A 26,178-nucleotide genomic window follows, 5' to 3' on the forward strand; every position below is an offset into this window, starting at 1 on the left:
GCACCGCGGGAGGTTCGATTGACCGGGCCTGGCGGGTCCCGGGAGTCCTGGCGGCTGTTAACGCGCGCTTTGGGTAGAGGAAGGCTAAGCGGCAGTGCTTGGGATTCAGCTGTGCGGCTCTTTCCAGCCTTGCCTGGGATTCCCCTCCCAAGCCCGGGTCTTCTCCGTGTCCTGCCTGGGCCCCTGCTCGGCCTCCCTCAGGCTCGCATCCGCACTCCGACCTGGGAAATCCCTTCTCCGGACTCGCCCTCCCCAGGCCTCAGATTTTCACCCTTCCCCCTCCCCCCACCGCTACTACCCCCTGCCTTCAGGTCCATCTGGGGCCGTTATCCCGACTCCCCTCTGCCCAGTCTGGCAGTCTCTTCCCCTGCCTCTTCCCCCCATCCTAGACCTCTACCTATTTCTGATTGGGTACTTCCTTTTTGCCCTTCTCTCCCGCCTCGGCTACCTGGAGACCGACACTCTTCATACTTCGGGCCCAAAGCTCAGCCCCTGGCTGTATTCCCTCCATCCCTGCTCCTTTAATTAGCCCATGCTTTCAATAGAATAGCAGCCCGCTCTTTAGTAGGCTGGTTCTACATTCTCAGCTGCTGTGTGCCTTTGACCTTTGCCTAATGGGTACTTGACATTTTATATTCCTGGGTCCAGGATGGTAAGTATGGGCCTATGGGAGACTGTGGCTAGCACTATGGCTGGGTCTAATGGACTGTTTCCGTTCTCCTCTTACAGAGGAGGAGCTTAGCTCCAAGCCAGCTGGCCAAGAGAAAACCGGAAGACGGACCCTCTGATGATGAAGACTGGCAGCCTGGAGCAGTGGTGAGTACTCTGCCCTCAAGGGGATAGGGAACGTGGGGTTGCAGGGCTGTTTAGGCAGAGAGGAATCCTAGACTTGGTTTCTGGAGTTTCATGAAATGTACCCTGTCACCTCCAGAAGCGTTTCAGTGCTTACTGTTCTGTTAGTGAGTGCTTACTATGTGTCAGGCATCGAACTGGATAAAAATCTTTGTCCTCAAGGTGCTCACTAAAAGCTAGTATGCCTCAGTTTTCCTGATAGGAAAATTTGCTATGTTCCAAAGCAAAGAGCTGATTGGGTTGGACCCTTTGGCTCCCTTGGGAAAAAGGGGGAGGACGCCCCAGCAGCAACTAGCAGCTCTTTTTTCTCTTTGTCACCTGCCCAGTGTCACAGAACAGTAGGGTGCCCTGGGCCTATGGTAGAATCTGAGCTTCCTTGGACCTTGATTGGAGGGGTGGTGCCGCCCCTCCAGTCCCTGCAGATAATCAAGGGCACCACGTTTGACTTTGGACTGGGCCCTGCCTTGGAGGCTTTTTGGGGCTAGCTGTGGTAGGACCTATGTAACCTAAATCAGTAGGATGATGATTTAGCATGCTCTTCAGAGAGAGCAATTCAAGAAGCAGTGGTTTGACCATTGGAACTTTGGAGGAAGGGATTAGCTAAGAAATATCTAGAAGGCAGTTTGGGGTGGTTGCAACATGTGAGTAAAAGCCTATGGAGAGAGTGGAAGGGGTCTGGTGTTTGTTTCAGGTGTGCCTTGTAGCTTCAGATACCTTGGCAAGCTGCTACAAGTGGATTCTTGCCTGATGGCTCAGTGGGGCTCATTCTGTAGCTGCACTGCTGGTGTGCAGGCTGCCTTGGCTGTCCCTTGCCACTTACATGGGTCTCAGACTTGAACTTGGGACAGCACTTGGTGTTGTCTGCTCCTGGTTGCTCCAGAAAATGCTTTCAGTGATGGTGTTCTCACAGACATGGTGGGGACTGATGAGAGCGGCCTGGGAGTTGGGAGCAGCTCTACTCTTGCCCTCCATTGGTAAACCCTGGGAGGAAAGCAGAGAGTCACTCAGTCATTCCTTGGGGCTTTTGGAGTGAAGATCTGTGGGCAGCTTGACTATGCTACTGATGGACTTACCCATCACAGGCCCACTTCATTCACTTCTTCCGTTGCCCCTCGGGGCTTCCCTGATAGCCCAGTTGGAAAGAATCCGCCTGCAGTGCTGGTTGATTCCTGGGTCGGAAAGATCCCCTGGGGAAGGGAATGGCTACCCACTCCAGTATTCTGGCCTGGAGAATTCCATGGACTGTATAGTCCATGGGGAGCCAGAGTTGGACAGGACTGAGTGACTTACTTTTCACTGCCCCTCAAATTAGGCAAGTTCTTTAACTTCACTAAGCTCCAGTGTTCTCACTGTTACATCAGGATGTAAACAAGTATTCTAGGATTACTGTGAAGATGATATATGATGACACATGTGAAGAGTTTAGCACAGTGCTTTACGCTTAATGAGATTTTAAATATTAGTTGTCATTGTGGCTAACTCTGTATCATCCAGACTTCACCTTCCCCAATTCTCTCTCCTAGACTCCTAAGAAACCTAAGAAATCCAGCTGTGAGACCCAGAGCCAGGAGTGTTTCCTGTCTCCTTTTCGGAAACCTTTGACTCAACTAACGAATCGACCACCCTGTCTGGACAGCAGTCAACATGTAAGCCCTAGCTATAACCTGTCGATGTCTGTGTGTGCCCTCTTTTGTTTAGGGAGGCTCCCTGAGTCCTCACACAGTAGTCAGCAGATGCTTTAGTGGGAGCTTAGGGCCTGGCCACAGCTCCCGGAGCCTGGAAAAGGCCTCTTTTCTTAGAGATTTTCTTAGTGTACCTGACTTGGAATTCCCCTTGTTATAGCTACTTGGGCACCAACTCTCAGGTGGCTGAGACTGCTGATGACAAGAAGGTGCAGAGAGTGAAGACCTTCCCATTTAGGCAAGGTGTTGGAACCCATCAGAGAACTGTCTCTGATTCTGCATAATGGCTTTTAAGAAGTACCAGAGTCCTATAGCTTTCACTGTATCCTTTAGTAAAATCAAAAGTAATCACCACCATGGCAGGTTATGTGCATTATCTCATGCAACTCATTTTTTTAAGATAAGGAAGCTGAATCCTAGAGGGGTTAAATAATTTGCTTAAAGTTACAAAATTGTCAGATCTGCCTGCTGCTGCTGCTAAGTTCCTTCAGTTGTGTCCGACTCTGTGTCACCCCAGAAACGGCAGCCCACCAGGCTCCCCCATCCCTGGGATTCTCCAGGCAAGAACATGAGTGGGTTGCCATTTCCTTCTCCAGTGCATGAAAGTGAAAAGTAAAAGTGAAGTCACTTAGTCGTGTCCGACTCTTCGAGACCCCACGGACTGCAGCCTACCAGGCTCCTCCGTCCATGGGATTTTCCAGGCAAGAGTACTGGAGTGGGGTGCCATCGCCTTCTCCGCAGATCTGCCTGGCTCCATCCAAGGCTTTTTCCTCTAAACCTTCTTTTTTTTTTTTTTTTTTTGTTCCTCTAAACCTTCTGAAGGACACCAAGACACAGCTCCAAAAACCTTTGGAATTTAAATGATAAGAGGGATCAAGATGTCTTCTGTTATTCCTAATGAACTCCTTTCAGCCACACCTGAGTTTGCTAATAAGATGACTTTGGAAAGCACTTAACTTTGGGACTGGTTGCCAGGGGAACCAGCCCAACAATGGTCAATGTTTAATTAGTCCAACCTGTGTCAAAAGCCTCCTCAGAAACACAAAAGGTTTGGGAGAGTTTGGAGAACTTCCCCGGAGAAGGCAATGGCACCCCACTCCAGGACTCTTGCCTGGAAAATCCCATGGACGGAGGAGCCTGGTAGGCTGTAGTCCGTGGGGTCGCTGAGTCGGACATGACTGAGCGACTTCACTTTCACTTTTCACTTTCATGCCTTGGAGAAGGAAATGGCAACCCACTCCAGTGTTCTTGCCTGGAGAATCCCAGGGATGCGGGAGCCTGGTGGGCTGCTGTCTCTGGGGTCGCACAGAGTCGGATGCGACTGAAGTGTCTTAGCAGCAGCAGCAGCAGAACTTCTGGTTAGTGAGCAGAAAGTCAGGAAGAGGCATGCTGGAAGCTCCAAGCTCCAGTGTTCACCGCTCTTCCAGACCTCCTTCCTCTGTGTGTCTGTTCATCTGGCTATTCATTCATATCTTTTAATATCATTTGTGATAAACCAGTAATCTAGTAAGTAAACTTAATCTGAGTTCTCTGAACCAGCTAGTGAATTAATCTAAGGAAGGGGTTGTGGTAACATTTGATTTGTAGCTTGGGGTCAGAGCCTTTCAAGACTCTGCCTGCAATGCAGGAAACTTGGGTTCGATCCCAGCGTTGGGAAAATCCCCAGGAGAAGGAAATGGCAATCCCCCCCCAGTATTGCCTGGAAAATCCCATGGACAGAGGAGCCTGGCAGGCTACAGTCCATGGGGTCGCAAAGAGCTGATTGAGCGACTTTCACTATGTGGTTAGAAGCACCTAGACTTGAGATTTGTTTCTGATGCTTTATCCTGGAACATAGTGTTGGAATTAAGGTGTAGGGAACCCAAGTGGAAACAAAGATTTGCTTGATGTGTGGAAAACCCACATGTCAGATGTCAGAAATAGTGTAGTACTGAGAACAGAGGAGACGCAAGATTGTTTTTTAAAATTTTTATTGGAGTATAGTTGCAGTGTTGTGTTAATTTCTGCTGTGCAGCAAAGTGAATCAGCCATATGTGTATATATCTCCCCTCTTTTTGGATTTCCTTCCCATTTAGGTCACGACGGAGCACTGAAGAGTGTTCCCTGAGCTATACAGTAGATTCTCATTAGTTATTTTATACGTAGTATCAAGAGTGTATATATGTCAATCCCAATTCATCCCACCCTCTCCCTTTCCCCTTTGGTGTCCATGCCTTTGTTCTCTACTTCTGTGTGTCTTTCTGTTTTGCAGATCAGATCATCTATACCATTTTTCTAGATTCCACGTATATACGTTAATACATGATACTTGTTTTTCTCTTTCTGGCTTACTTCACTCATTTATAACAATATCCAGGTCCATCCATGTGTCCACAAATGACCCAATTTCATTCCTTTTTATGGCTAATTCCATTGTGGACACACACACACATATATACTATCTATTTTTTATCCATTCCACTGTTGGTGAACATTTAGGTTACTTCCTTGTTCTGGCTATTGTAAGTAGTGCTGCAGTGAACATTGGGATACATCAGTCTTTTTTTTTTATATAAAATAAGCAACAAGGACGTGCAACACAAGGGAGTATAGTCATTTTGTAATAACTTTATTTTTTGCTTTAGAGAGTTGATATTTCATTTTTTAAATTTTTATTGGAGTATAGTTGATTTATAGTGTTGTGTTTCAGGTGTGAGCTTCCCAGGTGGCTCAGTGGTAAGCAATCTGCCTACCAATGCAGGAGATAAGAGTTTGATCTCTGGGTCGGGAAGATCCCCTGGAGAAGGAAATGACAACCCACTCCAGTATTCTTGCCTGAGAAATCCCATGGACAGAGGAGCCTGGCAGGCTGTGGTCCATGGGTTCATAAGGAGTCGGACACAACTGACCACTACATGTGTCTTTGTAAATTATGGTTTTCTCTGAGTATATGTCCAGTAGTGAGATTGCTGTTCTATTTTGGGTTTTTTTTAAGGAACCTCCATACTGTTCTCCATAGTGTTTGTACCAGTTTATATTCCCAACAACAGTGCAAGAGGACTTCCTTGTCTTCACTCGCTCTCTAGCATTTATTGTTTGTAGATTTTATTAATGATGGCCATTTTGATGGGTGTGAGTTCATACCTCATTGTAGTTTTGATTTGCATTCCTCTAATAATTAGTTATGTTCATGTGTTTGTTTGGCCATCTGTATGGTTTCTTTGGAGAAATGTCTATTTACGTCTTCTGCCCGTTTTTTGATTGGGTTGTTTTTTTGATATTGAGCTGCATGAGCTATTTGTATATTTTGGAGATTAATGCTTTTTCAGTTTCTTCATTTGCAAATATTTCCTCCTATTCTGAGGGTTTTCTTTTTGTCTTGTTTTTGGTTTCCTTTACTGTGCAAAAGGTTTTACTTTTAATTAGGTCTCATTTGTTTGTTTTTATTTTCATTAGGAGGTGCATCAAAAAAGATCCGAGTGTTTTGCCTGTTTCCCTCTAAGAGTTTTATTGTGTATAGCCTTACATTCAGGTGTTTAACCCATTTTGAGTTTATTTTTGTGTGTGGTGTTTGGAAGTGTTCTAATTTCATTCTTCTACATGTAGCTGTCCAGTTTTCACAGCACCATTTATTGAAGTCTTTTCTCCATTGTATTTTCTTGCTTCTTTTGTCATAGATAAGATGACCATGGGTGTGGGTTTATCTCTGGACTGTCTGTCTTTTTCCATTGGTCTATATTTTTGTTCTTGAGCCAGTGTCTTGATTACTGTAGCTTTGTAGTATAGTCTGAAGTCAGGGAGCCTGATTCCTCTAGCTTCATTTTTGTTTCTCCGGATTGCTTTAGTTATTCAAGGTCTTTTCTGTTTCCATATAAATTGTAAAATTTTCTTTTCTAGTTCTATGGAAAATGCCATTGGTAATTTGATAGGAATTGCATTGAATCTATAGATTGCTTTGGGTGGTATACTCATTTACGTTTACACAATATTGATTCTTCCAATCCAAGAACATGGGATATCTCCATCTGTTTGTATCTTTAATTTCTTTCATCAGTATCTTATACTTTTCTGCATACAGGCCTTTTGCCTCTGTCAGTCAGTTCAGTTGCTCAGTCGTGTCCAACTCTTTGTGACGCCATGGACTGCAGCACTCCAGAGCCTCCGTGTCCATCACCAACTCCCAGAGTTTACTCCAACTCATGTCCATTGATTCGGTGATGCCATCCAACTATCTCATCCTCTGTTGTCTCCTCCTCCTGCCTCAATCTTTCCCAGCATCAGGGTCTTTTCTAATGAGTTGCTTCTTTGTATCAGGTGGCCAAAGTATTGGAGCCTCAGCTTTAGCATCAGTCCTTCCAATGAGTATTCAGGACTGATTTCCTTTAGAATTGATTGATTTGATCTCCTTGCAGTCCAAGGGACTCTCAAGAGTCTTCAACACCACAGTTCAGAAGCATCAATTCTTCAGTGCTCAGCTTTTCTTATAGTCCCGACTCTCACATCCATACATGACTACTGGAAAAACCATAGCTTTGACTAGATGGACCTTTGTCCGCAAAATAATGTTTCTACTTTTTAATATGCTGTCTAGGTTGGTCATAGCTTTTCTTTCCTTTTTTTTTTTTTTTTGGTCATAGCTTTTCTTCCAAGGAGTAAACTTTTAATTTCATGGCTGCAGTCACCATCTGCAGTGATTTTGGAGCCCAAGAAAATAAAGTCTGTCACTGATTCCATTGTTTCCCCATCTATTTTTCATGAAGTGATGGGACCAGCTGCCATGATCTTAGTTTTCTGAATGTTGAGCTTTAAGCCAACTTTTTCACTCTCCTCTTTCACTTTGATCAAGAGGCTTTTTAGTTCCTCTTCATTTTCTGCCATAAGGGTGGTGTCATCTGCATATCTGAGGTTATTGATATTTCTCCTGGCAATCTTGATTCCAGCTTGTGCTTCATCCAGCTGGGCATTTCGCATGATGTACTTTGCATATAAATTAAATAAGCAGGACCTTAGGGCCTTTGCCTCTGTAGGTAGGATTTTTTTTTTTTTTTTTTCCGCCTGTGCTGGATCTTTGTTGCGGCCCACAGGCTTTCTCTAGTTGTGGTAAGCAGGTGCTGCTCTGTAGTTGCTATGAGTGGGCTTCTCATTGCAGTGGCTTCTCTTGTGGATCATGGGCTCTAGGGTGCAAGGGCTTCAGTAGTTGTGACGGAGGCTACAATACTGATTCTTCAGCATGTGGAATCTTCCCAGATCAGGGATCAAATCCATGTCCCCTGCATTGGCAGGTGGATTCTTAACCGCTGGACCACCAAGGCTGTCCTGTAGCAAGGTTTATTCCTAGGTGTTTTGTTGTTTTTGTTGCAATGGTAGAGACACGGGATTGTGTTTTTCCTTTCTAGGGACATTTTGAAGGAAAAATGGGAATATGATGACAGGAATGTGTAATGGAGGTTAGTTATTTATGCATTCAGAAAACATTTTACATACTATTTGTTGAATACAGAAACATATGTATAATATATGTAAGATATAAACCAAAATAACTCCTGTGAACCCACCACCCAGGGCTAGAACATCATCTCAGTCATAATTCTTTTCCCATTCCCAGAGGTACCACCATCCTAACTATGTTCATCACCCCTTGCTTTTTGTGATAGTTTTACCGTATGTATATAATTCACTAAAGTAATATTGTTTAATTGTTTCCTGAGCTTAAAAAAGTAGTATTAGTCCTCTGGAACTGTTTTTATTCAGGATTTATCTTATGAGATAAGTGTGAGGGTGGTGAGAGTTTGCAAACAGGAGGCCTAACAGGCTGGAGGCTGGTGGAGACTCGAATCTGAGGGACATGCTGATGAGGTCGGGTCCTGAAGACTGTGAGGAGTTTGTCAGGTGAAAGAGCAGGAAGTGTTCCAGGTAAAGGGAACAGCCTGTGTGAAAGCTGTGGAGGGAGGATCCCCAAAGGAAAACAATGCTTTAGGACTACAGAAGTCAGTGCAGCCCTGGGGGCAGCCTTAGACACAGTGAGTTTTAAGTCCTGTGGGTTGTCTAGGTTTGCACATGTACATGTGGTACCTAGGAGAGTGTTATGGACTGGAAATAGACTTGAGGTGATTGGCATAGAGTTTGACACCTCCAAAAACTGTATTGGTGTGTCCATTTGAATGTATAGTCAGAAGAACTTAAGGTCAAACCCTGAGAAACACTGACTTTTAAAGGGATTGGGCAGAAGAAGAGGAGCCCGTTAGGCGACTGAGTGTAAAGTCCCAGAAAGACAAAATAGTGGGAGAATGGTGTCATGGAAGTCAAAAGCAGAGACTATTTGAGAGGAAAGAGTGACCAGCTTTGTCTAGTAAGATAGGGTAGAAAAATATCTCTTGGAGTTAAGGTCTTGTAGGCCATTGGTGACCTTAGGCAGAATCATTTCAGAAGATAGGAGGAGTGGGAGATAAGGGGGAAACAGACTACTTTTTCTAGAAGTTTGAAGGGGTGGCGATATGAGGTCAAAGGACATTTTGTTTTTAAGATAGGAGAGAGTTAAGTATGTCTTAAGTGCTGGTGAGAAAGAGCTGGTAGAGGGAGAAGCTTGAGATAGAGAAAGATCAGGCAGGCCTGATAGAATGACTGGGAGAGGGAAGCCTTGACCTTGGTGGGGAGGAGGAATGTTCTCCCTCTTCTATCATCAGGAGCAAAGGGTGGTGTGGATTTTCAGTAACTAAATGAACCGAGTGAGAGCATGCTTTCTCGCCTGCCTCTGTCAGAGTCTAGTGACTATTCCCAGACCTGATTCTTGGAAGCTGCATTGCAAGTCTTGCAGGCTGTGCCCTCAGATGGTTTTAGCCAGGGGTCCTCGCCTCCCTCCACAGTAGTTCCACAAGCCTGCACTTCTACCTGCAGAACTTGTGGCTCCTGGGTTTTAATGAAAGTCTTTTTAAATTTGGAGCATACATTCTTGGCTACTTAGAGCTTTAATACTAGCCTCTTAAATTGATAATCTTGAAAATAATATCTCAGTTTTGGAATTAAAAGCAGAATTGATGCCAAGTTAGGGAAGAAATTGAGTCCATCTTTTTCCTTTTCTTCTTCTTTGACTTAATGGTAGCTTTTTGTTAGCATCTTTCATGTATAAGTTTCTCATTATTGTTTCTTGATAATTAAAAACAATAAAAAAATTTTATTCTGCTGCAAAGAAATATGCAAATAAAGAATTGGAGCCTTTCTCCAACCCTGGCCTTGTGTTATTTAAGCATGGTGATGAAGTTCAGTTCTCCACGTTTCTTTTCTATCTTGCAATACATTGCCATATATAGTCATTGTATTCTTCTTCTTTAAAGTACATTGAGTTTCTAGAATTTAATTTATAATCTATACAGATGGATCAGAATAAAAAGATAAAAATTTCAGGGCAATTGCCTTTTTTTTTTCCCCCTATTAAACTGCCTTTTTGCTAGAAGGGAGTATTTTTCATTACTTTCCTACTAATGTATTCCATTGAGACTGCCTTCAACGTTTCTGCTCTTGTTTTCTCCTTGCTCTCTTGCCTAACTCTTATTTTGTTGAGGTTCACAGGCTATTGTAATTCCCTAGAGGGCGCAGGTGTCTATAGATGAGAACTTAGATGGGAGTTGTCAGTTAGCTCAGGAGCTGATACTGTGGGCTTCTCCTTCTGCCCCAGCCCAGTAACCCAGTGCTGATTCCAGGCTGAAGTGATGGCACAGAGACTTCTTGTCATCCTTGTCCCTGGCTCTTTTGGTGATTGGCTTGCCCTCTCTCTCATGTCCTCTTGGCTCATATTTTCCCCTCTCTTGTACCATTCCATGCAGGAAGCTGTTGACTCTGGGCTGATCCACATGCTATACTCAAACAGGTTGGGTTAGGAAGCCATATTGCCCATCTGTGACAAATAAAAGCCCTGGAATCAGGAAAGTCCTACAGATGTCATGGTTGTGTGACTTGGGAAACCACTTAGCCTCAATTTGCTCATCTGTAAAATAGGGGTGCCAGTAATATACAGACCTCAAAGAGCTATTAATGAGGATTGGTAACGTGAACGCAAGGACTTAGCACTGCGTCTGACATACATTATTAGTCGTCATTATTGCTGTCATTTTGGTTGTTATCAACATTATTTTACTGATAACCTCTGCTCCTTTTTCTCCTGTGACCACTACTCTTAGAAGGGCTGTTTAGTTCCCAAGGAGGCTGATGTAAAAATTGATATGGGAATTAGATGCAGTAAGCAGGATTGATCAGAGATTACAAAAGAAGTGTGAGCTATGCTTGGAAAGATGTAGCCCTGTAGGACAGTGGTTGAATCTAGACTTGAGAGTTCTGTTAGTACTGGGATCGGGCAGTTTGTGGTGCTTTCTTAAGGCACTGCAGCCTAGGGAATAGTTAGGTATGCTTGCTTGGCGTGATCTTTCATGAGCTAGAAGTTCTGAGTCTTGTGGTTGACCAAGGCCAGGTACTTGCTTTGGCACTGTCCTGTCCCTGGGGATTTGTGGTACCTCGTGCAAAGCCTCAAAGATGAAAGCCATTGTACAAAACCTAATAATTTAATATGGAGCACATCTTCTGTTCTAGATGCATCTGAATGAGATGTAGTCAAGCTACAGTGCTCTAAATATATTATGATGCTTACATGGGCATTTTTGACTGTGTTTATAAAAATATCCCATAACATCTCCAAGCAGTCCTGAATCCTTGTTTCTTCTCTTTTTAGGAAACATTTATTCGAAGCATTTTGTCAAAGCCTTTCAAAATCCCCATTCCAAATTATCAAGGTAAAAGTGGAGACTCTTCTGTTTCTTGAATTAGTCATGTGTGAATATGCCCAAATAGATCATAACACCTGCTTTTGTAAGTACAAGCTTACCTTGGAGTTAAAAATGCCAGTCCAGTGATGACTATGTGTGGGGTGACCCTCCCGGGGCCTGCATGAGGTCTGTGTTTGATAAGTTCAGCAAGGGTTACCAAGACTAAGTGCCCCTCATCTTGGTGGGGATGTGCCAGTGTGCAGGAAGCTTCTGGTGGCCAGGGCGGCTGATGGACCCAGGCTCCGGTCCGTCCAAGTGAGTCCAGTAGCATTTCCTTTACAAGGGTTACAAGGTTGACTGTCGGAGGTCTAGGTTCTGCAGGTTTTCCCCTCTGTACAAAGGATAGAGCGTTGTGCTAACTCGGGCTGGCGAGGGGAGGCAAACTTGAGCTTTCAGTCTTGAAAGGCCCCGTAGGGTTTCAGACCTTTCCAGGGTTGTTTTGATTTAAGATGAAAGAGACCTGAAATTTGTCGTTGAGTCGGAGAAGTAATATCTGAGAAGTAATAACCGGTTAATGGTTAGGCAGAGGTGCCCAACTTACATCTGGAGAGGTACTGGGAAGAGAGGGTCATGTGGAAGCTTCGGAAAGTTATGTGAAGGATAGGCATTTAACCTGGGCAGGCTGGAGCTCGTCAGCTTAGAGGCTCAAGTGACAAATTGTTGGTTTCTAGGTCCTCTGGGCTCTCGGGCATTGGGCCTTAAACGGGCTGGGGTCCGCCGAGCCCTCCATGACCCCCTGGAAGAAGGTGCCTTGGTTCTGTACGAGCCTCCCCCACTGAGCGCCCATGACCAGCTGAAGTTTGACAAGTATGTGCATTGGTGTTTGTTGAGCAGTTGTGGTCCTCTGTAAGTGCACAGAGCCTGGAGGGCAGAGAGCCTTTTGGTGTGGTTTCACCCTGGGACCTGCATGTGTTTTCAGAGTGCTGTCATGACGACGGTACCATCCAGAGAGTGAGTAGGTGGGGAGGAGAGTGCCTGGGGAAGAGTGTGTAGATATGTCCAGTTGGTGGGTTTCCTCATCCTTTCCCACCAGGCTCATTCAGGGGAGCAGGGGATGTTGAGGTGATGACATAGGGAACCCATCCCCGTCTCCTCACTTTCTCACCCTGGAGAGGAATTTGCTATGGTTTGATTGCACGGGCCAGAGAGATCCTCTCTTAGGCAACTGCCTCTGGATCCACAGGACATAGCGTTCTGAGGGTGTACCCTTGCCGTGTCTGAGCTCTGTTTTCTGTGTTGTGTTTTCTCAGGGAAAAACTTCCTGTCCATGTGGTTGTTGATCCTATTTTGAGTAAGGTCTTGAGGCCTCATCAGAGAGAGGTGAATGGGGGTGGGGGTGAGGTTTGGGCTGGGGCAGCGGCTGGGCCTGAGAGGCTGTCATCCCTGGGGCAGCAGCAGTGGGGTGCCAGAGGGGGCTGAGTGCTGTCACTGTTCTCCAGGGAGTAGAGTTCCTGTGGGAGTGTGTCACCGGCCGGCGCATCCCCGGGAGCCATGGCTGCATCATGGCTGATGAGATGGGCCTGGGCAAGACGCTGCAGTGCATCACCCTGATGTGGACGCTTCTGCGCCAGAGTCCAGACTGCAAGCCGGAAATCGACAAGGCGGTGGTGGTGTCGCCCTCCAGCCTAGTGAGGAACTGGTACAATGAAGTTGGGAAATGGCTTGGAGGGAGGATCCAACCTCTGGCCATCGATGGAGGCTCTAAGGACGAGATAGACCACAAGCTGGGTAGGAGCCTTAACAAACATGACTGCACTCCTCCATACAACCTGCTCTTTCTTAAGTGTATCCTCACTGATAACCGGGGTCGAGGGCAAGGAGGGGGAGGAAGATATGAGAATTACCATGAGAAAGAGTTTAGTTGTTTCCAGGCTAAATTACAGAATCATCAAACTGGTTTTTTCTTTAGCATATTCTCAGACTTGCTCTCCTGACACCTTTTCTGTCATAGAAGGATTTATGAACCAGCGTGGTGCCAGAGTGCCTTCTCCCATCCTCATCATTTCCTATGAGACTTTCCGCCTTCACGTTGGAGTCCTCCAGAAAGGGAGTGTTGGACTGGTCATATGTGATGAGGTACTTGACGTACTGCTGTTTGGGTGGTGGGAGAAAAGTCTGTCAGTGTCTTTCCACTGAAAAGTGCCGTCCAAGGGCTGTGCTAGTTACTAGGAGATACTGAGGACAGAACATATGCCTCAGAGTCAGCAGATGGGAGGGAGAGCCCAGGGTACCAATCTGCCAAAAGAGGGGTTGAGTGGTGCTTGGGGTGCCAGGGAGAGTGCGGTGCTGGGGCTGACCGGGTTTGTTCCCTCTACAGTTTTCCTAGACCAAAGGACTTTGAAGGCTGGGAGAGATGTGGATGGGTGGAGAGACATGGCACAGGGTTTAGGGGAACAGGTTCTAGGGTCAGAGAGATCTTTATTCAAATCCTGGCTCTTCTGCTGCACACCAGTAATATGACCTTGGACAAATTACTTGACTACCTAAGCCTCTCTGTGTCAGTAAAATGGGGTGATAATATCTGCCTCATGGGATTATTGTGAGGATTAAATGAAGGAAAGCTTTTATCACAGTGCCTGGTATGTCATAAGACCTTGGTAAATGTCACCTCTGATTTTTATGTAGGCTAGAGGACTCCCGTGAACAGGTGCACAGTGATAGGAAAGTCCTGTATGGATAGTCCATACACATTGTGAGCCTGTGTTGACTCTCTGGGACTGAGGGAAGTATAGCAGTTGTTGCTTTCTGGCCTTTTCCAGCACTGTGCATGAAGGGTGGTAGGGATGTTACTACTTCGAAAGGAGAGAGGGTGGCTGGGAGCTTCCCGGTATAAACAGTTTCCCAGGTCTTCAGAGGGCTTGGCTGCCCTGAGCCTGCTGACCTTGTTTGCATCTTGGGGAAAGTCAGGGCATTCCCTGGGGCTTTAGTGGAGGGGTGGCTGGAAGACTTGGCCCCATCTTTCAACTGATGGCAGGCTTGACTGTGCTTTGGGGACTATAGATTACTCTAGTATCTGAGGGTCTTTGGGGAGGGGGCAAAGAAGAAAAGCTTACTGGGTAACCATGCTTGCTAGCCCTGAGCTGTTTCCCAGTTGAACTTTTGTCCTTATGAAGGGTCGTTATCTGGCATGTCTGCCAACTTCTGATACCCTGATGGGCCATTCCTTGGTAGGAGTAAGGGATTTAGCAGATTGAGGTGGGGTGTGCACGTGACCACTGCACAGCGCCCTGGCATTTGCTTCATCATGGAAAGGGACTGTGCCAGGAGCCTCGTCTAGAGGCCAGGATGTTGGGGAGGGGAAGGGAAGGCAGGCTGATGGCAGGCTGAGCCCTTGAGGACCGAGGGCGTCTAGATTTTGTTTTGCTCTATAGTGTTTCATTTTTTCCCTCATTCTCTCCTGTTTTCTGAGCTGACTGGCACAAGGTTCTAAGCTGCCTCTTTGTACACTGCAGCGTCCTGGCCTTCCCTTATACTAATCTACCTTTTTAAAAAAATTTTATTTATTTGGCTGTGCTGGGTCTTAGTGGCAGCACGTGGGATCTTCACTGTGGCTCTTAGTTGGGGGATGCGAAATCTAGTTCCCTGACCAGGGATTCAACCCAGGCCTCCTGCACTGGGAATGCAGAGTCTTAACCACTAGACCACCTGGGAATCCCCTCACGTACCTTTTATTTATCAGAGTAAGAGAGTGAAAGTCGTGTTGTACTCTTTGTGACCCATGGACTGTAGCCCACTAGGCTCCTCTGTCCATGAAATTCTCCAGGCAAGAGTACTGTAGTGGGTTGCCATTCCCTGTCATGTTGTCAGAAACCTGAGGAAGCCAGAGTCCTGAAGAGAGGGTCAGCCTACTCTAGGAGTTTGTCCTGTTCAGATCCCTGAAAGCCTTTTCCCCAGGCTTTCATGTTCCCAGCTTCCTCCTGGCTGATGCTTTTCTCTGGAACACACAGAAATAATAAAAGATAATAATAGCATGATAACTGTGTACAAAATCTTGATCCACATAGTAATCTGAGTTAGGCAGAGCGAGTGAGAACACTTGGGATCAGTGTTGGCTTCGCTGCTTATAAGCGTGTCTGTGGATGAGACTGTTCTCAGTAGACGGCACATTGTCTACCTGAAAGGGACATGATCCTGATCAAGAAAGAGGGTATATGGAACCATTTTGTAAGGTGTTATAAATGGGAGGGACTGACATCGTCCTTACCTCAGTTTTGGAGGTTAGGAAACTGAAGCTTAGGGGAGTGCTGGGACTTGAATCCAGGTCTGAGATTTTAAGGCCTGGCTCTTCTCCACTCCTGCCTTGGATGTAACCAAAGCTTGGTTTAGGGTGAAACTTGGCTTGACTATGGAAGGACTGTCTGTCCCTGTATGCTTCAGTCGGTTCCATGTACATTTCTTTACAAGTTCTAGAACACAAAACCAGTCAGATGCTGGGGAAATGTGTTAAATTCATGGGGCTCATGAGAGAGAAGTGGTGGTATTTAATCTTGGTATCATTTTTTTTGCTTTTAAAAGGATAAGCTGATAATTCTGCCAGAATAGAAATTCAGCCAGAACTTTGACAACTTTTTATCTAGCCAAATATTTGATTTGCTGAGATGCCAGGGTTTGGGTTTTAAATTTGTGGCCAGTGGTATCAGGAGCTAGGTCTGGAGCCAGAGTGGCTTCACAGGAGCTGGGGTTGGCCTTCTCTTCCACAGAGACCCACAAAGGTTCAGCTCAGTTCATTAAATTGTTATTTAAGTACCTGTTAGGTCGGAGAAGGCAATGGCACCCCACTCCAGTACTCTTGTCTGAAAAATCCCATGGATGGAGAAGCCTGGTAGGCTGCAGTCCGTGGGGTCGCTGAGTCAGACACGACTGAGCGACTTCACTTTCACTTTTCACTCTCATGCATTGGGGAAGGAAATGGCAACCCACTCCAGTGTTCTTGCCTGGAGAATCCCAGGGATGAAGGAGCCTGGTGGGCTGCCGTCTCTGGGGTCGCACAGAATCTGACACGACTGAAGCGACTTAGCAGCAGCAGCAGCAGCAGGAGTCAGGCCGTGGGGAATCCCGTGATTGCCTGCCCTCAGGGAGCTTCTGTTTAGAGGGTTCCAGTTATTGCTGCGCATTTCCCCAGGGCCTTTTGGGTAATTTCTTCACAAGTTTAAAGTTGCTTTTCCCTCTTCAGCTCAGGAGTCTTAGCCTTTTGTTTCAGGACTGGTGCTTGAGCTTTCAGTCATTTAAAAACTTAATTTTGTGTAGGATGTCTTTAAATTTTTTAAAATTGAGATACAGTTGACATAAAATGTTTTTGTTTTAGGTATACAACATTCAGTCATTTTGTTAAATAAAATTCTGTGTCTAATTCTTCAATAGCTATGTTGGTTATTCATTTCATTCTTCAGGAAACATACATTGACTAGAGAACTCTGTCTTGTCCATTAAGTTAAAAAGCAAATCTGACATGGTCTCTGCTTTAAAAAGTTTCTGCCTTGGTGAGATAAAGTGCCGGGCGGGAGGGCTAGGGGTGGTGGCAGTGATACAGGGATTGAGAAGGGATACAGAGAGAGGTTCTTTCTTTAGATCTGAACTGGATGGGTTCTGAGGAAAGAGGGGAGGAGGAACCTGGACTAAGTTCCTTACCACTAACAGTCCAGCCAGGAGTCTAATACAGAAGGCATCTGACTCAGGAGGTTCTAGGATGGTTGGGCTAGTGGGGGAGGGAGAATTCCCTGAAAGCCTGGGTCTCTAACATGTCCGGATGATCCCTGAAGAGGATAGGCAGGCTGCTGTGACTTTGGAGATGGGGGCAGAGGAAGAAACAGGGAATCCTTGCTTTATGGATGTAGCATTGATCTAGAAGCTGAAGATCTGTCCTTGAGCCTGGCCTGTTTCTCCCCAAGAGAGTGGGTAAACTCTCACTCTTGGTGCCCCTGCCCAGTTCCCAAGGCCTCAGGACCTGTAATGCTTTTGATTCCTCTTTTCCTGTCTACACAAGACTTTGCTGCTGTCAGGGAGGCCACATTCTGCCCAGGCCTCAGTGAGAATTAATTTCCTTGCAGGGACACAGGCTCAAGAACTCCGAGAATCAGACTTATCAGGCCCTGGACAGCTTGAACACCAGCCGGCGGGTGCTCATCTCTGGGACCCCCATCCAGAATGATCTCCTTGAGTATTTCAGCTTGGTACACTTTGTCAACTCGGGAATCCTGGGTAAGAATCTGGCCTTTTCTCCTGCACTGGAGAGGAGCCTTGATGTAACCTTGCGAGTCTAACTCTAGCTGAGGAGAGAGGAGACCACAGTTAAATGTGCATTGCTAGACACTCTTTTAGGAAGACTTCTCTTGTCAAGGAGTACCAGAGCTGTGGGGAGACCTTGGCTCTGCGGGGCAGCTTAGCAAGGCCCACCCTGGCCCTTTTTCCCACTGGAGAGGTGGCAGGGGCTGTGCAGGGCAAGGTCTCCATGAGCTACAGATGGGACTACTACCCCCAGGCATTTTCGCTCATCACATCCTAGCAGCCTTATAAGAGCTCTTGCCTCAGAAAAGACTATCTTGGGCAGTTTTGTTTTTAACCATTATTTAGTGTGCAACTTAGTGTCATTAAATACATTCACATTGTTGTACAACCATCACCACCATCTACCTACAGAACTTTTCATATTGTAGCACTGGAACTCTTCCCATTAAGCAGCAACTCCTCACTGCCCCCCAGCCCCTAAAAACCATAGGTTGGGCAGTTGTTGTACATAGATAGCCGTGGAAGGGTTTGTTAGTGCCCATTTTTGAGCTTCATGTAAAAAGAATATTTTCCTTTGCATCTGGATTGTTTTGTTCAGTATAATGTTTGAGACTAATCCATGTTGTTGTCGATGGCAATTTGTTTTTCGTTTTAGTATACTATTCCGTTTTTTTTAATATACCAGAATTTATCAGTTCTACTGTGGATAGACAATTGAATTTCCATTTTTATTTTGAATAATGATCCCATAAACATTCTTGTACTTTACCTGAGAATAATAGGCATTTCTCTGTTATAAAAGTGGAATTGCTGGGTCATATGTTATGTATGAGTTTAGCCCTAGTAAATAATCCAGTTTGCCAGAGTGATTGTACCAGCAGTATATGAGAATTTCAGTGTTTCTACATCAGGGGCCAGCAATTTTTTTCTTAAAAGGCTAGATGGTAAGTACTGTAGACTCATAGGCCATCCTGTCTCTGTCACAGGTACTCAGCTCTGCCGCTGTACCGTGAAAGCAGCCGTAACGTGTAAATGCACAAGCATGGATATGTTCTAATAGAACTTTGCAGAAGCAGCTGACTGGTCCATGGCTGTAATTGCTGACCTCTGCTTTTATTCACCAATATTTATCTTTAGAAGACATTAATTTTTTTTTGTCATCCTGCTGATTGCTTAGTGATATTTCTTGGCATTTATTTAATTTTGAGTAAAAGTGGAACCCCTTTTCATATATTCATTGGCCATTTGGAGATCCACTTTTGTGAGGTACCTGATCTTTTAAATTCCTGACTAAAACAAAATCCTGTACTCATTCACAGTCACTCCCAACCTCACTTACCCCAACCCCTATCAACTACCAGTCTATTTTCTGTCTCTGTGTACTTGCCTGTTCTGGATATTTCCTGTAAATGGAATCATATAATATGAAACCTTTTATGTTTGGCTTCTCATACTTAGCATAATGTTTTCAAGGTTCATCAGCATTGTAGTATGTATCAGTACAGATCTTCCTCAGCTTATGATGGGGTTCTGTGCCACTAAACCCATTAAAAGTTGAAAATGTCTTAAGTAAAAAATGCATTTAAGGGATGTCCTTGGTGGTCCAGTGGTTAAGACTGCATTTCTACTGCATGGGGTGTAGGTTCAACCCGTGGTTGGGGAGCTAAGATCATGCATGTCATGCAGTGCAGCCAAAAAAATAAAAAAAATGGTATGCAGCATAAAAAATCATATACCTTAAAAAATGCATTTAATGCCAATGTCAATTGTTAAATCTCGTGATCACTGCAGCTCACAGGACTCTAGGCCATGGACTCAGTAGTTAAGACACACAGGCTTAATTGCCCTGCAGCATGTGGAGTCTTCCAGACCAGGGGTTGAACCTGTGTCCCCTGCATTGGGACTGTGGGATCTTAACCACTGGACCACTAGGAAAGTCCCTGGCCCGTTTACAATTAAGGTGTACATTTGAGTTTTGATCTACTTGCTATCTTAATATTCGGTCTTTCAAGTCTTCGCTGCTTTGGTAGCTCTCTGATCCATTCAAATAGAAATTGCCTACAATTTGTTCAGCGTTGTTGTTCTTGGCAGGAAGGTTGGTCTGTGACAACGTAGTCTGCCATTCCTGGCAGTGGGAAAGTCATTACTTTCTGCGTTCTTTAATGCCTTTTCTCCTGTGCTTAGGAACCGCCCAGGAGTTCAAGAAGCATTTTGAATTGCCAATTCTGAAGGGTCGAGATGCAGCTGCCAGTGAGGAAGATAGACGTGTAGGAGAGGAGCGACTGCGGGAGCTCACCAGCATTGTGAATAGGTAATGGGGGTGGGGTGACAGTAGGAGCACCTCTTGTGGGGTCCCCCCACATTCGGTCATCAGAATCACCTCCTTAGCCATCCAAGGCCAATCCTTTGGGACCTTGGCCTTTGGGGGGTGGGATTCTATGAAGAGAGTGGGATGGTGCCCTGACAATAATAGCCACTGAGTAAATGAAGGGGTCTGGCAGGCTGATTCCCTGCTTTCTTCCTGGCCTTGGCCCCTGTGGTCTGGTTTGGTGCCACTTAGCATCCTGCTGAGGAAGTTTTTGTATCCCTTGGAGCATTGTTAGTACTTCAGAAGCTTCCTTTGTCTGTCTCAGATCTAAAGCACCAAGCTTCTCTTCCCACATCCCACAGCTTTCTGTGACAGGTAGTAGATCTGAAGGATGGGTGGTATGCCTCCCAAGCTGATGGGGCTTTATCAGTGGGGGCCACATCGCTCCAGGTGCAGGTATATTCTGTGCTCCTCTGTTGTACTTATATATACTTGATGGTTTGTGTCCTGAAGAGTCCTGCTTTTGCCAGTTGCTACCTCCCTCTCAGGCTAAGATGACAGGAAAGAGAGTCTGTGTGCTCCTAGGAGCACAGGTGCCTGATCTCTGTCCTTCCTGGTCTGCCAGGTCATAGGGGCAGAATTTAACTGAACCTTGGGCCGTTTGGCAGCAGGCATTTGGGCAAATGCAAGGAGAAACTCCCATAAAGACTCAATGGTTTACAGCTTCATTTCCCTGTCAGAGGACCAGGCTTAGTAGAAGACCTCTGCCTTCCTTTGAAGATAAGCTAACATTCTGAAGGAGAAGAGAAAGAGTTGTCCGTCAAGCTAGACCCTAAGAAAGGATCTCCATTCCCATGGCTGATACCCTGATATAGACATCTTTGCCATAGAGCTGATGAGTGTTTGACATTTGATACCACAAAGAGCCTTGGTCCTTCGGGTGTCAGCTTTTATTCCGGTAATTAGTATGGCAGTTTTATCAGCCCCTTGCCATTTTTTTTTTAACCATCTATTTATTTGGATGCACAGCATGTGGGATCTTAGTTCCCTGACCAGGCATCAAACCTGTGTCCTCTGCTTTGGAAGCGTGGAGTCTTAACCACTGGACCACCAGGGAAGTCCCAACCCCTTGCCTTTTTATCTTGTTCTTCCAGGTGCCTGATACGGAGGACATCTGATATCCTTTCTAAATATCTGCCTGTGAAGATCGAGCAAGTAGTTTGTTGTAGGTACGGAACAACTGAGGAATGTGGAGTGAGTGGGTAAAAGCTCAGCCCCTAGGTATTGTTGGGCTCTCAAGGTGTCCTCAGAAGGCAGAATTGTGGTTCTGCATTTCCTGCTGACCCAGCTACCCATCTTATTGGTTTTTTTTTTAAAGGCTGACACCCCTTCAGATTGAATTATACAAGAGGTTTTTGAGACAGGCCAAGCCAGCAGAAGAGTTGCGTGAGGGCAAGATGAGTGTGTCTTCTCTTTCTTCGATCACCTCACTGAAGAAACTGTGTAATCGTGAGTTAGATCCACGCCCTGGGGTCCTCTGTGAAAGTGAGCGAGGAAGGTAGTTCAGCCACCTTTACTGAAACTTGTCCGTAGTCTTCACGGAGGCCACGTGTGATTCTAACCCTTCCCAAGGCATAAGCTCATGCACTAGACCAGACCCTTGTTTTGAAAATTTAGCTTATCCTTGCTTGACCCATGTTTGATGCTTGGAGTATACAAGACTGTGTGAGTGTGTGCACAAGTGTGCCTATAAAATGTTGGGCGGGGGAAAAATAACAAACTTTGCCCTCTGTGGTATAACTCCCCTCTTGTTGGGAGAACACGGAACACACTCGTGAGCAAGATTGTCTACTCATGATCCCAGGTGGCGCTGACTACACCCTGGGCTTTGGAAACAAGTCTGGTGCTAAGGAAGATTAAGTTTCTAGAGGATGTTCTAATGAATACTGAAGTGAAACTTCTGAACACAGTGTAGCTGGCATTTTGGAGGTTTTTTTTTTTTTTTTTTTAGATCCAGCTTTAATCTATGACAAGTGTGTGGAAGAGGAAGATGGCTTTGAAGGTACCTTGGACATATTTCCCCCTGGTTATAACTCCAAGGCTCTAGAGCCTCAGCTATCAGGTGAGTCCTTTCCTGCCAGTCTTTGGGCCCTCTGGGAAGAGAGACAGGAGGTTGTCTCTTTGTGCTTGATCTATTCCATCTCAAGAGTAAGAATCCTGGCCACTGGGATAGCGCATTGGGACTGATAGTTGTTGATCTCCTAGGTAAGATGCTGGTCCTTGATTACATTCTGGCGGTGACCCGAAGCCGCAGCAGTGACAAAGTAGTGCTGGTGTCCAATTATACTCAGACATTGGACCTCTTTGAGAAACTCTGCCGAGCCCGAAGGTAGGGAAGAGCTGCCATAGGGATACCTCACCTTCTGTATTCGTAGGAAAAACAGGCGTTTGGATTGGTGGATGTGGGCCAAAATGCAGGCACAGGAAGGACTTTCCAGATGTTTGTTCCTTTATTGCTCCATCTCCAAACAGAGTAGCCCCTGTTCCTTCAGGTACTCCACAGAACAGTCCTGGCCCCTCAGCTCCTTGCCAGTCCCTTTGGGAGTTTAGGGTTTCAGGTTATATATGAACAACCTTCGAGAGTGGTTGGTTCTATCTCTTCAGTAGCTCTGGCTCCAAGGACACTGTACTTACTCCTTTTTTTTTAATTGGAGGATAACTGTTTTACAATGTCATGTTAGTTTCTGCTGAACAACAATGTGAATCAGCCATAAGTATATATTCCCTCTTAAACCTCCCTCTCCCTCATCTCACCCCTTTAGGTCATCATAGCACCAGGCTGAGCTCCCTGTTACAGCAGCTTCCTACTAGCTATGTGTATATATGTCAGTCAGTTTGTCCAACCCTCCCCTTCCCCCACTGTGTTCTGTTTACTTCTTGATTTGATCTTTGGATCCCCCTTCAGGTACTTATATGTTCGCTTAGATGGCACGATGTCCATTAAGAAGCGAGCCAAGGTTGTGGAACGCTTCAACAACCCATCGGTAAATGCACGGCCACTGTCCCCATGCTACCAGTGTGATACCATGAGAACTAAGGGTTGTTAAAGAATTTATAAGGGGCCTCTGCTTTAGGGCCTCTCTTTTTTTTTTTTTTTTTTCTGGTGGGTGTGGTAGGGTTAGGCTAGTTTATGAAAGCTGTGCTGGGAACTGAGCTTGTTGACTGATAAATTGGCTGGTAGGCAGGCAAACTGGCAGTCCACATGTGAGAGAACAGTTGGGTGGTCTGAGTAAGATTCTTAATTTGGGGTATAAGCAGTTCTTTTCCTTCTTTTTCCAGAGTCCTGACTTTGTTTTCATGCTAAGTAGCAAAGCTGGGGGCTGTGGCCTCAATCTCATCGGGGCTAACCGACTGGTCATGTTTGACCCTGACTGGAACCCAGCCAATGATGAACAAGCCATGGCCCGGGTCTGGCGTGATGGTCAAAAGAAGACCTGCTATATCTATCGCCTACTCTCTGTAAGGATGGTGGTAATGTTCAGAGTAGGGGTGGGTCATGGAATAAGACCTTCAGGATCACCTTGGGTGTTTCTCATTGCCTCTGTGTGGCCCCTCCGCCTGTAGTGGTGAGCAAGGTATGGGCTTAGCCTGGAGCCCTTCATTCTGCTCTCTCCCCTCTCTCTACCCTGTTCGTCAGATCCTTTTTACTGTGCTCTCTGGATACCTGTAGATAATAAACTCCCCTATGGCCTCATCCTTTTCACAGGACACTTGCTTTCTCTTAAACCTGATTTCTTCTGTGCCGCTTGCCTTGTAGTCTTCTTACATTCCATCTTATGGGTCTAAGTGGTGGTATTGGCATTCTCCAGGTTCTCAGTGATCAATCAGACCGTCCATCCTATAGTACCTCTTCTGAAGCTCATGATGCCTTACTTAACTACCCTCTTTTCTTCCTTGCTACAGTTATCTGCCTTCTGCTGTTTGTCTAATTCATTAATAAGTCTGGACACCAGCTCAGTCTTCATTACTTCCACAAATCCAGCTATCTTCCTGGGTGACTTCAGGGGCCATGCAGTTTTCCAGCACTCTAGCCTTCATGTTTCCTTGACCTCTACATCTGTTTCAGTCTTATGTCCTTAGTTACTACCTGCCCCAGTTCCTCTCAATCAGGCTTGACTTCCCTTACTATTCTGCCTGATCCTCCCTGTGCATCCTTTCTGCCACTCTTCCTGTAATACCTAGTCTTGGATCATTACAGCTGTTTGCAGCTTCTGCACCAGATAAAACTTGCATTTTTAGATTGACACTACCGTAAGTTCACATTCTCCATTTTGAGCTGGGTTGTATCTCATATCCTTCAACAGCCACTTCAAGTTTTTCCCTCAGGTTTCCTCCTAATCCTGTCTTTCCTTCTTTCTGCAGAGACTTTGTCTTCTACCTCACAGAGAAAATGCAGGCTACCAAACTTAAAATTCTCTCACCTGCCTTCCTCTGTTCTATCCATCTCACATCTGCTTTTTTTTCCATTCTCAAACGAGAATCATTCCCTTCCTTTCTACTTGGGACTTACCATTCCAGCCCTGCTCTAGACCCTTTCCCCACTCTTTCCTTTCTTAGTTAATCAGTTTCTCCTTTATTCCCCTGATGTCTATGAACATGGTCAAGTAGCTCTCACCTTAAAATTAAGTTTCTCAACCCTCTCTTCCATTGTAGTGACTACCTAGGGTTATTTTCCATTCATTCACTGTCAGATTTTCCTAAAGCCTATCATCTCATCTTGTCTCACCAGTTTTGCCACTGAACCTGCTTTCAGTGTACTGTTGACTTCTTAATTACTAAAACAAGAGACTCTTGATTTTTTTTCTTTGTGTGTCTGGGACTGTTTACTGGCTGCAGATCTTAAAATTCTATCACCTACTGTATATTTCTACTTTAATGTCTTGAGTATCCCCTTCTGAATTTTGTCACTTAATGACTGTTAACCACCCAACCCAAATATGAGTATCATCCTGTGGACCATTCTCTGCCTAACCAGATTCCAATTATCACTGATTTTATTTTCTCAAAATGTCCTTTTTTTTTTGAAAGGGCATGCATTTTATTTTTTTTTAATTAATTTAATTGGAGGCTAATTACTTTACAATATTGTGGTGGTTTTGCCATACACTGACATGAATCAATGTTAATTGATTCCATGGGTGTACATGTGTCCCACCATCCTGTCATTACTCTAATCTTCCTCACCATCCCATGCTAAAGTCACAGTCATCTGCCACTTGGATTTTGTAGCAGCATCCTAATTCTTTACCTTTGGCCTTATCATAATCTGTTCTTCACAACTACTTCCAGAATGAGACTTCCAAAAATTCTAGTTTTGCTTTGCACTTTCAGGACAAGGCCAAGCTCTTTAGCCTAGCATCCAAGTTTCTACAGTATGGGACTTTCTCAGTCCCAGCTCTTACCCTACTGCTACCATTCTCTAGACAGGACTCCAGTAGGCCGGGCTTATTGATTTTGTTCTTATGCCTGGAATGGCTTCTGTTCTTTCTTTGTAAACCATCTATTCATTTTTCAAGATTCAGCTTAAGGATGATCTTTACTTTCAAGCTCTTCAACATTATTTCATGCTACCGTCCCTCCTGTGGGTCACTGGATATCCTATAGAATTCTGTCCTTGTACCAGTTAGTTTATATGTCTGTCTCTCTCCCTCTCTAGTCTATGAGTTGAAGGATAGGGATCATATTGATTCTTCTTTGTATCTGGTGTTAGCATAGGGCCTGGCATATCATACCCAAATGATATTTATTTGAGTGCGTGAGACTTGGGCTTGGTGTGGAGGTCAGATAACGCTGCTGCAGATAAACCTCAGCTCATCCTAAAGAAATTTAGCCAGGCCCTGAAACTCTCCATCGGTACGGAAAATATCCTGGGTGGGCAGACATGTCCAAATTATAGTCCTAAAAGATAGACTAGGAAAATGGGCTGAGCTGATCAGAAGTTATTGAGGCAAGACTCTTACTTCTCATTCATCTCCCCTTCTGTGCAGCTATAGTTTCAACCCCTGGGTTTTCCTGCCCCCTATGTATGGAGGTGACTTAGCCCTGGGCTCCACCCCTGCCCCCACCCCCCAGGCAGGAACCATTGAGGAGAAGATCTTTCAGCGTCAGAGCCATAAGAAAGCACTGAGCAGCTGTGTGGTGGACGAGGAGCAGGATGTGGAGCGACACTTCTCTCTCGGCGAATTGAAGGAGCTGTTTACCCTGGATGAGGCTAACCTCAGTGACACACATGACAGGTGGGTGGGGTGCCCCTGCTGGC

At 45.4% G+C, this 26,178-nt stretch overlaps 1 protein-coding gene across 1 annotated transcript in view; it reads left to right on the forward strand.

The window, feature by feature from the left end:
* RAD54L (RAD54-like (S. cerevisiae)) overlaps nucleotides 1-26,178 on the forward strand; it is a 26,652-nt gene continuing 474 nt past the window's right edge. Inside the window, exons 1-17 of the mRNA XM_005678510.2 lie at nucleotides 1-652; nucleotides 730-816; nucleotides 2,376-2,498; nucleotides 11,233-11,293; nucleotides 11,998-12,133; nucleotides 12,577-12,646; nucleotides 12,766-13,054; nucleotides 13,278-13,402; nucleotides 17,374-17,524; nucleotides 19,736-19,862; nucleotides 21,014-21,088; nucleotides 21,238-21,368; nucleotides 21,871-21,981; nucleotides 22,125-22,248; nucleotides 22,825-22,903; nucleotides 23,199-23,378; nucleotides 25,992-26,155. Coding sequence (XP_005678567.2) covers nucleotides 650-652; nucleotides 730-816; nucleotides 2,376-2,498; nucleotides 11,233-11,293; nucleotides 11,998-12,133; nucleotides 12,577-12,646; nucleotides 12,766-13,054; nucleotides 13,278-13,402; nucleotides 17,374-17,524; nucleotides 19,736-19,862; nucleotides 21,014-21,088; nucleotides 21,238-21,368; nucleotides 21,871-21,981; nucleotides 22,125-22,248; nucleotides 22,825-22,903; nucleotides 23,199-23,378; nucleotides 25,992-26,155 — 2,036 coding nt within the window. The 5' untranslated portion in view covers nucleotides 1-649. The remainder of the gene's footprint in view (nucleotides 653-729; nucleotides 817-2,375; nucleotides 2,499-11,232; nucleotides 11,294-11,997; nucleotides 12,134-12,576; nucleotides 12,647-12,765; nucleotides 13,055-13,277; nucleotides 13,403-17,373; nucleotides 17,525-19,735; nucleotides 19,863-21,013; nucleotides 21,089-21,237; nucleotides 21,369-21,870; nucleotides 21,982-22,124; nucleotides 22,249-22,824; nucleotides 22,904-23,198; nucleotides 23,379-25,991; nucleotides 26,156-26,178) is intronic.

This window comes from Capra hircus, chromosome 3 (genome assembly GCF_001704415.2).
Source record: "Capra hircus breed San Clemente chromosome 3, ASM170441v1, whole genome shotgun sequence".
Taxonomy (NCBI): domain Eukaryota; kingdom Metazoa; phylum Chordata; class Mammalia; order Artiodactyla; family Bovidae; genus Capra; species Capra hircus.